This window comes from Schistocerca gregaria, chromosome 2 (assembly GCF_023897955.1).
Source record: "Schistocerca gregaria isolate iqSchGreg1 chromosome 2, iqSchGreg1.2, whole genome shotgun sequence".
Classification (NCBI taxonomy): domain Eukaryota; kingdom Metazoa; phylum Arthropoda; class Insecta; order Orthoptera; family Acrididae; genus Schistocerca; species Schistocerca gregaria.
The window spans coordinates 468,957,180-468,972,365 of NC_064921.1; the positions used below are offsets into that span (position 1 = coordinate 468,957,180).

General features: G+C 42.5%; 1 protein-coding gene across 1 annotated transcript in view; it reads right to left on the bottom strand.

Moving 5' to 3' along the window:
- Nucleotides 1–11,394: 11,394 nt before the first annotated feature.
- The window catches only part of LOC126326339 (brachyurin-like), a 36,797-nt gene continuing 33,005 nt past the window's right edge, over nt 11,395–15,186 (bottom strand). The window contains exon 7 of the mRNA XM_049995633.1: nt 11,395–11,699. Coding sequence (XP_049851590.1) covers nt 11,526–11,699 — 174 coding nt within the window. The 3' untranslated portion in view covers nt 11,395–11,525. The remainder of the gene's footprint in view (nt 11,700–15,186) is intronic.

A 15,186-nucleotide genomic window follows, 5' to 3' on the forward strand; every position in this document is an offset into this window, starting at 1 on the left:
TAATACCATAAATGATAAATAATTTTAATTTGTTCCGGGATATCGACCCTGTCACTGTCTTTGGAGATGTTACATCTCCCACTGTTACGGTTCTTGGTCGCCTCTCAAGACTGTGTTTGTAAATAATACCTGTCGTTCTGCAGTTAAATGACATATCGTTATAAAAAAACTTTATTCTTTCCTAAAATTGAACATCTTAGTCCGTCATTGCTTCACTAAAAATCGCAGCCTGCGTGTGGCGGTATCTTCATTAGATGATGGTTTGGTTGATTACAGGTTTTTTAACGAGCCATACATCCATTTGCAGTAGCAGTTACTGTAGTACTTGTCACTATTGCATTTTTTCGTGTGATGCATTATCTTCGTTACCCTTACAATCAGCCGATAAAAAAGAATTAAAAAATTAGAGCGTTGAATGGTGACAGAACACACTATAAGATTGAATACACTTCACGTATTTCGATATTTTTGCAAACTAAACATTACAGTTTCTTGCACCGCCGATGCATTTTAGAGCATGTTGGGATTTGAAAAGCAATATATGAGAGGTAAAATAACTAATTTCAGCTTTACGGCGTTTTGAACTTAACCTCAACAAAGTCTCTATCAGTTGCAACAATTGCTACAGATTACATTTTTCTAATTACACTTTATCTTCACTCCCCCGTACCCACACATACTTTGGATTTTTTTTGTGTGTGTGTGGCAGTGTACTATTACACAGCTTCACCGGTTCAGATCCGGTCCAACTGTCTCGGTGGACAAGTGAGGGGAGGCGCAAAGCAACGGCTGAATAACAGTCTAGCATAACACTTTGAAGGTGTGGCGGTGGAACTTTAAGTTCCGTGCCATCCTCCGACGGTGGAAGGGGTGCAGTAATGCGCCAACTCTATGGTGACGGACAAAAGTGGCTGGACGAGAACAGACCACTGCTAGTGACTGGACGAAACGGACAGAAAAACGTGGTCGTATTGGGCCTAAAGTCAGTCATAGCCCGAATCCGAGTCCTCCAGGATGGTGAGCGGAACGGGGTGTCGGTGCCAGCGAGGTCCAACTGTGGTGCCCATGGTTGGCAGTCCTGCTACCGTCTCACGGAGGGCGTCCACTTTACTGTATAGTTGCCGAGCCTTACGGCGAAGGGTCGTCTTGAGAAGGGCCGTATGAGTCTCCTCATGCGGAGTGACTATCCTGGTGAGCGGAGGGGCGTGAAGACTCCACCTGAGAACTTTACTCTGTAGGCGCTGGAGCCTCAATATCCGGGACCTACTACTCGTGGCCCACGCAGACGAACCATATGTTAGTGAGAGTAGGACAACGGAGTGATACAGTCGGAACTTGGTATCTAATTTCAGCTCTCGGCACAAGGCTTTTGTCAGCTTTAACCCTTTATGGGTGATGTATTCTGCGTGGCGGTGGAAGAATAGTTTCTTATTCAAACAGACCCCGAGGTACTTGGTAGCTTGGGCCCACGGGATCTGCACGCCCCCGATTGAGATGTGGCGGAGTATAGGGCGACGTTTAGTGAAACATACATTGGAGTTCACAATCATGTTCTATAGATGGATATATGTGGAAAATAACTTGATGTATACACTGTGATTAAAGACATAAACACCGCACTTTTTGTAGACATTTTAGAATATTGTGATATTGGACAAGTACCATAGAAATTTAATTTCAGTCCCTGTTGTGTCTTAAACTATGTGTGAGCCATACATCGAATTTTCAACGTTTTTAGCAGTGCAGACATCTGTTGATTAGTGCGGGCGACTTTTGTGGTATAGAGGCTGATTATTTTTGCTTTTTAACAGTGGAGCCATATGTTGTAGAGAGTAAGCGACTGGGATATAAAACAACAGTTGATCTTATTTCATGCCTTCAAGGTCTACGAATAGTATTTAAGGTGAAACTCATGTTTCACTACTTCATATTCGTAATGGGTTATTTACATTTTATGAGGAAATGTTGGTTTTTGTTTATTTATAGTAAATATGTTGCATGCTCGATCTAATACTCCTTAGTGAATCGTGTATAGCTTCATACGAAATTTAATGATAGAACTGTGACCAGTCCGTGAACCGAGGCCAATAATACAAACGTTTTTCAGAACACATTTTCAGTACTTCGGGAAATTCAGATGCTTTGACACATTTTTTGATAAATACTTTGCATACTTCTGAGAAAGCCCAGATAGAGCTACTTTTTAATCGGCTCTTGTATTTTAAAACTAGGGGAGAGAGGGAAGAAAGGGAGAGAGAGAGAGAGAGAGAGAGAGAGAGAGAGAGAGAGAGAGAGAGAGAGAGTTGACCACAGTCGAGATGGAGCGTCATTGAAATTAGCTCTTTCGTTTATAACTAGGTTCCGACTAAGGGAGACGAGAGGGGGAGGTGGAACGCTATGCATTCTGATTGAAAAATGTGAAATTTCACAAGGGGCTATTATATCGTCGTTGAAGGGATTTCACATTTAAACTCAACGTTTTGTACGCATGTGGTACACATCTTCTTCATCACCAGGATCCAAATATTATTCCATTTCAATGCCCTCCTCTTTCTTATTGTAATTGCTGAAATGTTATAAACCGAACTTTGGTTCCACTACTTCTGATAAAACGTATGTTTTGTGGAGGAATGACAGAGAGAAACTAAGTCGTTTTCATTAGCATTTCAACGTGATTAATACGAAGAATTGATTTACGTTGGAGGAGAAGGGAGACGAAAAATTTCTTTGATCTACTATTGTTCAAGAATGAAGATGGTTGTTTAGGCCACACAGTTAAATGAAAACCGACACACACAGTCTGTTACCTACACCGGGATTCGAACCACCACCCACTACAAAAACGAGGCATTATAAGAACGTCGTCGAACAGAGCAAGGAATATCTGCACACCACAGCTGCTTGAGGTGCAATTAAAACATTTCACGAATGTATTGCTCAATAATGGTTATTCGTCCGCTGAGGTAAAGAGAGAGCGTTAAGACTACCGCGCAGAAATCATAGCAATGCACAAGCGCCTGTGAAATCGAAAGTTTTCCTCCTTTCGTTAAGGACTTTACTGACCGCATAGGAAACATTTTGAAAAAAAAAAAAGGAACATTGCGGGAATCTACAAATGCATAGGGAAGATCACGTAAAAGTGGCCAAGGATGATTGCAAACTGCTGGAAAAACAGGAATTTATGGAATTCCGTGTAGTTGTGGGGACGTGCACTTGGGTCAACAAACGACCAGCAGAGCGAAAGGGCAATTGTAAAAGTCGGGAGACTGACAGATAAGTTGTTGCGAAATATGTTTTGCAGACAGGAGATCACTACACTCATTTTGATAGGTCTCAAGTGTTTGCAGCCACAAGCGGATACCGTGAAAGCCTAAACAGAGAGGCAATGTAGATTGTAAAATATCCCAGGAATTTCAGTAGGAAGGACCAGGGTCTGAAACTGAATGACATTTGGATCCTGATGGTGAAGAAGATGTGTGCCACTCTTTCACCATATACTGACAGCAACAGCGGACGAAGGCACCTGACAACGGCCACTTGGCGCACGTTTATTTAAAGCATGTGTCATCATGTTGCTGGGTGGGAGCACATGTAAACGGGATTTATCTGCAGTCAGTAGCGAGCCAACGTGTGAACCGGGCACTGAAAGAAACTACAATCCCCTTTGAAGATGTCCTCCGCAGACGTGGACGAAACGTTGAGTTAAAAGGCGATATCCGGTCGACTACAGCATAATATTCCGGAACATTTTATTAAGTGTGACTGTGCAGCTTTGTATGTGTGTGTGTGTGTGTGTGCAGAATTTTGCATACATAATGCATATCTTTGACTTTTTATTGCATATCTGAAGCCATTTTCTGATACCGCGCTCTGATTCCTTGGAAAGTGGAAGGGGTATGCGTAAAGCACTGTTGGTCTTTTTTCATCATCTTGCATTTTTAATGCTGCACTAGGTTTCGACAGAGAGAAGGAGGGGAAAAGGGTATAACTTGATGTGTCCTCGAAAATAATGTACTTTTACACCGTTCTTGTGAATCACTTTAATGCTATACTCTGACTGCTTGGGGCTTCAACTTTTCCACTAACAAAGTTGGGCTGCATCGCCATTCTTAAGATTTTTAATACCACACTATAACTGGCTGGCGATAGGCGGAGGGAAGGGGTTTGTCAGAGGGTTTTTAATTTTCCATAAATGCAATCGGGCTATTTCCAACGGCTTGGATTTATCGTTGATATTCATTTTTCGTTTTACGCTATGACTGGCTAGATATGAGTCTGGCCATGACTTCCCACTTATAAGGATGATGACGTCACTGATATGGATGATGATATAAGTACAAGGTTATAGATGACGTATGCATGACATCACTGACAAGGATGATGACACCTCTGACGTCATTTTTCATTTTCGGGGGAGAGGGCACAATGGAGATGCGGATTGGAGTCGCCATAGCATTGCTACTGACGTAGACAGAATATCCAGGCCAGCCGGAGTGGCCGAGCGGTTCTAGGCGCTACAGTCTGGAACCGCGCGACCGCTACGGTCGCAGGTTATAATCCTGCCTCGGGCATGGATGTGTGTGATGTCCTTAGGTTAGTTAGGTTTAAGTAGTTCTAAGTTCTAGGGGACTGATGACCTGAGAAGTTAAGTCCCATAGTGCTCAGAGCCATTTGAACCAAGAATCCAGTTGTTATAATTAATAGTAGCACAAACCGTTCATGTGTTAGAAGAAAAAACACGGTGATTTACGAGATCAGCATTAGTGATTGCTGAACTAAGGAAAGAAGATTACGGTTTAATGTCAAGGGTGTTACAGATATGCTTAGTAACGTTACGTAAGAAGTGGTGGACGGTAAAGTACATTCTTTTCGATAAATGTTATGGGGCAGGTTAAAGAGCTAATGTTCAAGACATACTGTGAAACGGATACAGTACCCATTATATCTTGCAACAAGACGTAAGGATTGTAGTGCATACACAGATATTTTTCCAGTGCTTCAGTCGGGAAGAGGACAAGGGAGGAGGAATAACTAAAGCCCGAAGTATCTTTCTGTATGTACTGAGTTACATAGTATTTATGTACGTGTATGTACTATAAAACGCAATGTTTTTAGGGAATCGCTTAGGGCTGTGTCCTGTCTTTTAGATCCACATTTCTTTTAGTATGTAATTTGTATGCATAAGTCTCTATACGATTATTTGAACCAGTGTCGATGCTCCAGACATTGTCGATGTCTCTATCGGGTAACTGTTGACCTGGAATTCACAATGAGTTTACAACTGTCAGGAGTGGGGCAAACGAACTGAAACTGTCGTGTACAGTGTTGTCCGACAGTTTGTTTCGGAGATTTTCCTGCATATTTGAATCTTACAGCATGCGTGACTTAATAATTTACTGTATATGGAAATCTGGGTGGGTAAATTTACTTCTGCTACTTTTGGGGAGTTAGAAGGGACACGAACGGAACTAACATGGTAGCGACATCAGTCGGCATCTGGTACTAAGTGCTGGTAACTCGCATTGCCTACTAAACATGAGCACAAAAAGTTGTCGTTTAGACACATCGTCATTCGTCTGCGGGTCAGTGGAGGATACCGTTCTTCTCTTAATGACAACGCGTGAATGAATACCACTTGTTATAAGCGCAACGGCAGAAACGATAGTAAATAAAGAAATTCATCTTCTTGCGTATGTACAATATAATGGAAATAATGTGAGCAAATCTGTAGGTGATCTTCTAAACATTCATGGTGGTGTCTGTTTGTTCTATATCGTGTCTCCCTACCACTTTCGCGCAACGACGCTCTGAGCATGTTTTTTAGAGAATTGACTAGTTTGAACCTGGGACCTGTTGCTGGTAAGGAGACGCCAGACCACACATGACATGTAGAATTCAGAAGAGTTCAGTGAGACTAGCGATGATATAACCAAATACTAAATGATCTCAGCGTCAGCTCCACTGCACTCCCTGTAAAAGAATCTTAATACTTAATACTAACTAAATTTAGTGAAAAGGGTTCAAGGCTTTCCTATTTTTAGTTAGCTGGTAAAATAACGTCGAAAAAGCAGTTAAGTTTACCATTGGAAATTTTATTCTACTCACAAAACATCGTTTATAAATTGCACTATTGATAAAAGGAAATGTTTTAATACAGGATGGTAAAAACCAACTGCGTTCAACAAAAATGTGAACAAATATTCACTGAATGGGTTTCCAAGTTCTACAATCGATCGAAGGATGACCTATGCCATATCACATTTATAATCTGGGTTTAAATTAAGTTTCACAAAAGAGCAAACTATCAAAATGGTCTACAGTGACCCTCAATTATCTTTAATTACTTATCTACCTTGTCGTAAATTACAGTGGCTGATGTGGCTTCTCAATAACTATATAACAGAGAAATCATCGCGTTTCAGATTTTTACTTCAAGTGGCAAATGTGAACACCATGAGTTTTAATTAACGATAGACACTAGTATTGCGCAAAAAGGGGGTGTAACAGATGAGACTTCTGCAGTTCTGAGTGAAGCCTTATGCTCTCAAAAATGCGGCATCGCGTGCGTTCATTACCTTGTCGGTGTTTAAGCAGCGACAGGACGGCAGCGGCCGGCGCAGCAGCCATCCAGCTCGCCGTCTCGGAACCAACTCTCTCCTAACTTCTCCTTACTACAATTTACCGAAGTTGGTTTAAAAAAACTATCTGGCTGTGTTTTCATCTGACCAATCAGGGTCTCAATGTTAACCTTAAGCTCCGCCTACAAAAATTCTGTCTATCCAATCAGAAACGTTATACTTTTCGTGGTGGGGCAATGTTTTTAAAATTTGCAACGTAACAGAGACGCTAAAAAGTCTCACGATAAAACCTGCAGCTGGTGTGGTCCTTTTAGCGTTATCGTAAGATCTATACTGTTCTTCTGGAGGGCTCTATCCTTTAACATGGGCTGGGGGGTGGTCCTTGACGTACCTGAGACGGGAAAAGTCTCACGCTAAAACTTGCGGGTGGTTGTGACCCTTTTTGTGTTATCGTAAGATCTATACTGTTTTCCTGGAGGGCTCTAGCTTTTAACATGGGCTGGGGGATGGTCCTTGACGTAACAGGGACGCGAAAAAGTCTCACGCTAAAACGTGCAGGTGGTAGTCTTAGAGGTAGGCTGCCGACGTGGGTGTCCAGTCCGTCCCTTATCGTAGGGCCTTCTAGCTTAACACGGTTCTGCTCTCGGCTTCTGTCCTCGTTTCTCCCCTCGGAACTGCGTCTGCCTCACAGTGGGAAGGTACGACATGCATTTAGGAATTCTTGTGTTAGTCTGTGGTATTCCATTTGCTCACTCGTTACACGTATTACTTTGGTTAATTTAATGTCACAATTTATTCAGAGCTATGTGACATACTACTGGATTTGCTTATCATGTCAGGGTTTTCATGGAAGGTGTTGGATTTGCCTGACACCTTACAATCTGAGTGCATAAACAGAGCGAAATTCGGTACGTTGAGCTGCCACCTCTGGCAGCAACAACGACTGTAACCCAACTGGGCATTGAATAGAACTGAGCTTGGTTGACAGATAGTATACGTCATTCTGGAGTGCTTTAAATCTGTACCAGGTATCATCATTCTGTTGTTGGTCACTGCTGGCGTTACAATCTCTCTGTAATCTATGAGTGATGTTTTCTTTGGGTGGCATATCTGGAGAGCGTGCTGGCTTGGGGCAATACTCACACGACCCATATATCAGTGGTTGCCAGTATAAAGCAATTTTATTTGAAAAATTTTAACTTTAAAGTGGTAAATGATATTTAGTTTTTGTAGGTGTTTCATTAAACCACGAACTAATGAGTCAATACAACAATTGGGAATGCTTATTTTTAACAACCGTTTTTTTAGTAGAAAGAAGAAACAATTCTCAGTACATTGCAGTTGCTTCCTGAAACTCCTCACTGAGGGTGGATGCTTGGTATGGAATGTCTTTCCTCTGCACGACTCATCCTGCTAGCTACACGTACTTCACCCACAAGGTGCATCCCCATTTAAAATCAACCAAGTTAAAATAAGTGCACTATACTTACAGTTCCTTTTGATTTACGCATTCCTTCCTTCAGAACTAACAGAAATTGGACACTTTTAGACTGCCAACGCTTTGTGCATGACCACTGTCACTAAAAATAATAACAGCAATTATATTTATCAAGCAGCATGCAGGAATCTCCTCCATAATCGATTTCGGCCATATTTGGATATGGCACACAAACTACGCACTTCAGGAGTATCAGCACTGTCAGGGTTAGAGCTTCCTAGTGTGGTGATGCAAGCAGGAGGAGTAGGAGATTAATGTTTAACGCCCTGTTTACAACAAGGTCATTAGAGGTGGAGCACAAGCTCAGATAATGGGAGGGTGGGGAAGGAAATAGGCTGGGCCCGTTCAAAGGAGCAATCCTGGCATTTACCTGAAGCGATTTAGGGAAATCACAGATAACCTAAATCAGCGTGGCCAGACTCTGGTTTGAACATTGTGTTCCCAAATGTGAGTGTAGTGTCCTAACCACTGCACCATCTCGCTTGGTGAGATGCAAGGGAAAAACCGTTTCAAACCCTATTGAGTAGGCTGTTCTGCGTGAGAGGCGTCTTGTGTAGTAGTATCAGCTAGCATTATCACCCAGTTTTGCAGGGGATACATCTGCAGCATGGTATGACTGTGGGAAGTTTCAGTTGGATGGATATGGGGAAGGTAAGAGAGAGAAGGGCAGGAGGGATGGATAAATAGAGGGATGGGAGGAGATGAGAAGAGAGATGGAGGAGGAGATGGAGGGGAGAAGGGTAGTAGGAGATGGGCAGAGAGGAGATGAAGAAGAGATGGACAGAGAGGGGGAGGAGTAGATGGGCAGATAGTGAGGTAAGGAGAAAATGAGCAATGTGAGTGAGGATGTGGGGATAAACACAGGTGTGACACTGAGGTGGACCAAGATAGACGGCGAGGAGTAGATAGAGAGAGCAAGACAGAAGAGTGTGAATAGGATATGGGGGAATAGACAGAGAGTGGAGGGATCCAGATGGGATGAGCATAGGTAGAGGATGAGGTAACAGACAGAGAGGGGCAGGAAGAGGAAGTAGGCAGAGATAGGGGAAGGTAGAGGTTGGCAAAGAGAGAGGAGGGAGGAGGTGCTTATGCGGAGGGGGTGAGAGTAGATAGGGATATAGGAGCAGGAAGAGATAAACAGGTAAATGTAGAAAAATTGGACAGAGGAGGGAGCAAGATGGAATGAATAGGGAGAGGGGGGTAGGTTAAGATGGGCAGTGAGAGGAGGAGATAGAAAATTGCAGGTGAGAGATGGGCAGTGGGGGGGGGGGGGGGGTGAGGAGAAGCAGTGACAGTGGGAAGGAGGAATGGAGATACAGAAATGGGTTGTGAGGGGATGGACTGACAAAGAGTGGGAGGAGGAGGTGGACAGAGAGTGAGGTGGTGTGAGAAGACATAGAGAATGTGAAGAAGGAGATGTGTAGAAAGCGTTGAGGAGACAGGCAGAGAGAATATGGTAAGGAGAGATGGAAACAGAGAAGGTGTGCAGGGGAGTAGATGGACAGAGAGAGGGGAAAGGAGAGGGATGTCTAGGAGGCATGAGGAGGAGGGAGAGGGGTAGTCGGCAGGTGGAAATGTAAGTGGGTGCGAGAGCTGGAAGAGAGAGTGGGTGTCGAGATCTCCTCCTAAACCCTAGTTCGATTTCAGCCTGTGGGCTCTCCTGTAAGAGTGGAGATACTGGAAAAAAGTTTTTCTTTCAGCCCCTGCTGCTTAAACTGCTTAGTATACCCAGCATGTTGTATGGGAGCCCGCATCTCGTGGTCGTGCGGTATCGTTCTCGCTTCCCACACCCGGGTTCCCGGGGTTCGATTCCCGGCGGGGTCAGGGATTTTCTTTGCCTCGTGATGGCTGGGTGTTGTGTGATGTCCTTACGTTAGTTAGGTTTAAGTAGTTCTAAGTTCTAGGGGACTGATGACCATAGATATTAATTCCCATAGTGCTCAGAGCCATTTTTTTGTATGGGAATTAGTATTTGTATGCCTTATCGACCTACTCTGCAGGAGAGATGTCAGTGGAAGTACATTGTTTTCCCACTCATCGACATGTAGGCTGCCTTGCATAACAGGCACGTTGTATTGTAAAAGTATTGGTCTAATTTATCGATCTGCCTTGCATGACATTCTATAAACCAGGAGCAAAAATGATTTTCAAGCCCCTGACATAAATGCTGCCATCCACAATAGGTGTGTTGTGAGAATACTGTCAGCCTGCTTTATCAACCTGTGTTGCACGGTTACACATGTGGATGGGCACAGCTGGGAAAAGGATGTGATGAACAGAGAGACAGGATCAGAGCCAATGGATAGGGTGAGAGGGGGAGGAGTTGGTGGATATAGAAGGGGGCGAGGGGGTGATGTACAGAGAGAGGTTAGGAGGAGGAGGAGTTAGATAGAGAGAAGGGGCAGGAGGAAATGGATAGGGAGAAAGAGGCCAAGAGGAGATGAAGAGGTGGACAGGAGGGTACGAACAGACAGAGAGGGGGAGGAGAGGGAGAGGGAGATAGGTGCGAGAAATGAGGGTGGAGGGGGATTTACGTGTATTATTTGTGAAGAATGCATACACGATCAAAGCTGCGGAAAAGTGTGCTAATTATAATTCTGTTTAGGCACTACAGCAGCGTTGTAGCCATTAGACAGTTACTGTCGTGTTGTGCCACAGTTAATTCATATACTTGTTGATAATGAAGAAATTTCTGGTTTATTGTGGGAACAAACAATCTACAACTCGACGAAAGCATTTTCATGAGGTCTTGAAGTGTATGTGATGTATATGTTTCAATTTTACTGCCATAGATGCTTGGTACAACGTACAAATTATGCTTGTAGTGAATGGACTATGTGAGGAAGATGTTACAAGCTGTAGCATGCACCACATTGTGTCTCAAGCTAGTATTTAGAAATGTGTAATGGTTAATCACTTATGTAATCGCTATTACTGTCTTACGAAATGGTGATAATATTAATGACATTTTAAAATTAAACTTGTGACCGAAACACAATCAAAATCTTTAGTTTTTATCCCGTAGAAAATTTCATTTCACCCCTCAGGGGTTAATTAATCACTCTTCGGAAACTGCTCTCTATCGAGGTCATCCGTGTCAGTAACATCAACAGGATGTTTTAATACCTTAACTCTTCCTTCTTCTACATTGTACACCATATGGTTCGAATTGAAGTTTTAAAGTTTATTTCCTCTCTGTATATAAAAAGGCATTGAGGTCTGTAAGCAGGACAACGATGTGAAAGAAGATTACAATAACGACCATGAAAACTAGGAAAAAGAAAAGGTGTATATCTGAAATGAGGTTCACAGTGTAATTATTCAATAATGGTATACATAAAATGATATAGAAGCCGATTTAAGAATAGAACATTTCACATTTTGTCAGTTGACGTTAGTGTAACAAATATAAAAGTGAAAAAGTATTTGATACAGGTAGTATTTCGTTCTCAGCGGCCTTCGGGAATGGAGTTCTCGTTGATCCAGTCGAGATACGTGGTGACGCGAGCATATCCCGCCGGGTATCCGAATACGCAACCCTCGTCAGAGACGAAGCTCGTCACACCCACCTCGGTCCACTCGCCATCCTCCTCCTGTACCAACATGGGGCCGCCGCTGTCGCCCTGCGGGAACATGGCAAATTCATTACATGAAAGGAGTGACTGGCACAGTCCTTGAATACTGCATGAAATTACATCTGACCGCAAGCAAAGTTGCGGTAACATCAGAATATCAACCAAAAGTAGCAGTCGACCTCATTGTAAAGAGCTTTCCAAAACACTGGTGATTGTAACTTCACCATGTTAGTGCATTTTTCAATAAGTCGGCGCACATAAAAAGTAACATTAATAACTGTTGCACAATCATCTGAGTCCATGGCCACGGAACAAGATGCGCATTGAACTTAGATTTAGAAAGAAGAGTAAGCATGAAACCCAAAACCGCATTTTCTACCAAGGAATAATACTAGACAATAAATTGCCCGAGGAGATTAAAAAGATTACTAAAACGAAGTTTCTTAAAAAGGCAGTGACAAATAATATGTTAAGCAATACATGCTACACAGCTAAGGATTACTTAGCTAACAAAGAGTAGGGGTTGGACAAAAATGCAACACAAAAAAAGAAGGAAGATTGGGTTTAACGTCCCATCGACTTCGAGATCGTTATAGACTGAGCACAGGCTATGATTGTATCAAGGTTGGGGAAGGAAATCGTGCTTGCCTTTCCAAAGGAATTTGGCAATTGCCTGGAGTGATTTAGGGAAATCACGCAAAACCTAAATCTGGATGACCGGACACGGATTTGAACCGTCGTCCTCCAGAACCACTGCGCCACCTCGCTCGGTATATAGCACAAGTAAATAATAACAACGATAATAAATATAATACCTCTGTCATTTCACATAACATTTTCACGCTAAGGTTTTTTTCTGGGGACCTTACTCCCAAAGCTGTGCTATGTATGATACTAATACCTTATCGTCTTTCGGAGCTCAACATCTCGCTCATTATATGGAGAAGCTGGCTCAGTTATTTGGGATAGGGAAAGGGAATTTGTGTTACACAAAATGGAAACCTATCAGCATCACTGTGGTTCTGATGTTAGGTGATAGTGTGTGTAACAGTATGAAACGAAACAGTGTGTGTAGTGTGTGCAGTGACAGAGTGAGAAATGAATGAACAGTGTAGCATTAGCCTTATACCATGTGAAACAACTTCATTGGGTAGTTGTGTTGAAAGCCAGGGATAATCAGAATGAGATAGCATTGCTTTAGACAGATTGGCCTTGTATTCAGGAGGATGGAGGTCCCAGTTTCATTCGGCCACCCTGATTAAGATTTTCTATTGGTTGTCTAAATCACTTCGGGCAAATGTTGGCATGGTTCGTACCATAAGGCCATCGTTATTAATCTAGATTAGTAAGGCTGTAAACGCGCGTACACATGAATTACGCTATTGTTGTCGTTCTTAAATTGTGCTATCATGATGTGTTCAGTGTCCTTCCAAAAGTGATCTACGGATGAATAAAACCACTCCTCCTACTTCTACTAATATTACTGCTGCTACTGCTGTATACTTTAACTAGTGCACTGTACCATGTGGAAGCCTGTAATGACATTGTGCCTAGGCAAGTGAAGTGAATGTCTAGCTTTGTCGACAGAACTGTTTCGTAGTGTGTTATTCTTCAACTCTTGATAGCTTAAAATGAAATGGGAACTTCAACAGAGTTCACACTAATAACCTCTTCGGTTTTGTTTTTTTTGTCATCAGTCTGCTGACTGGTTTGATGCGGCCCGCCACGAATTCCTTTCCTGTGCTAACCTCTTCAACTCAGAGTTTCACTTGCAACCTACGTCCTCAATTATTTGCTTGACGTATTCCAATCTCTGTCTTCATCTACAGTTTTTGCCCTCTACAGCTCCCCCTAGTACCATGGAAGTCATTCCCTCATGACTTAGCAGATGTCCTATCATCCTGTCCCTTCTCCATATCAGTGTTTTCCACATATTCCTTTCCTCTCCGATTCTGCGTAGAACCTCCTCATTCCTTACCTTATCAGTCCACCTAAATTTTAACATTCGTCTATAGCACCGAGTCTCAAATGCTTCGATTCTCTTCCGTTCCGGTTTTCCCGCAGTCCATGTTTCACTACCATACAATGCTGTACTCCAGACGTACATCCTCAGAAATTTCTTCCTCAAATTAAGTCCGGTATTTGATATTAGTGGAGTCCTCTTGGCCAGAAATGCCTTTTTTGCCATAGCAAGTCTGCTTTTGATGTCCTCCTTGCTCCGTCCGTCATTGCTTATTTTACTGACTAGGTAGCAGAATTCTTTAACTTCATTGACTTCGTGACCATCAATCCTGATGTTAAGTTTCTCGCTGTTCTCATTTCTACTACTTCTCACTACCTTCGTCTTTCTCCGATTTACTCTCAAACCATACTGTGTACTCATTAGACTGTTCATTCTGTTCAGCAGATCATTTAATTCTTCTTCACTTTCACTCAGGATAGCAATGTCATCAGCGAATCGTATCATTGATATCCTTTCACCTTGTATTTTAATTCCACTCCTGAACCTTTCTTTTATTTCCATCATTGCTTCCTCGATGTACAGATTGAAGAGTAGGGGCGAAAGGCTACAGCCTTGTCTTACACCCTTCTTAATACGAGCACTTCGTTCTTGATCGTCCACTCTTATTATTCCCTCTTCGTTGTTGTACATATTGTATATGACCCGTCTCTCCCTATAGCTTACCCCTACTTTTTTCAGAATCTCGAACAGCTTGCACCATTTTATATTGTCGAACGCTTTTTCCAGGTCGACAAATCCTATGAACGTGTCTTGATTTTTCTTTAGCCTTGCTTCCATTATTAGCCGTAACGTCAGAATTACCTCTCTCGTGCCTTTACTTTTCCTAAAGCCAAACTGATCGTCACCTAGCGCATTCTCAATTTTCTTTTCCATTCTTCTGTATATTATTCTTGTAAGCAGCTTCGATGCATGAGCTGTTAAGCTGATTGTGCGATAATTCTCGCACTTGTCAGCTCTTGCCGTCTTCGGAATTGTGTGGATGATGCTTTTCCGAAAGTCAGATGGTATGTCGGCAGACTTCTATATTCTACACACCAACGTGAATAGTCGTTTTGTTGCCACTTCCCCTAATGATTTTAGCAATTCTGATGGAATGTTATCTATCCCTTCTGCCTTATTTGACCGTAAGTCCTCCAAAGCTCTTTCAAATTCCTACTCTAATACTGGATCCCCTATCTCTTCTAAATCGACTCCTGTTTCTTCTTCTATCACATCAGACAAATCTTCACCCTCATAGAGGCTTTCAATGTATTCTTTCCACCTATCTGCTCTCTCCTCTGCATTTAGCAGTGGAATTCCCGTTGCACTATTAATGTTACCACCGTTGCTTTTAATGTCACCAAAGGTTGTTTTGACTTTCCTGTATGCTGAGTCTGTCCTTCCGACAATCATATCTTTTTCGATGTCTTCACATTTTTCCTGCAGCCATTTCGTCTTAGCTTCCCTGCACTTCCTATTTATTTCATTCCTCAGCGACTTGTATTTCTGTATTCCTGATTTTTCCGGAACATG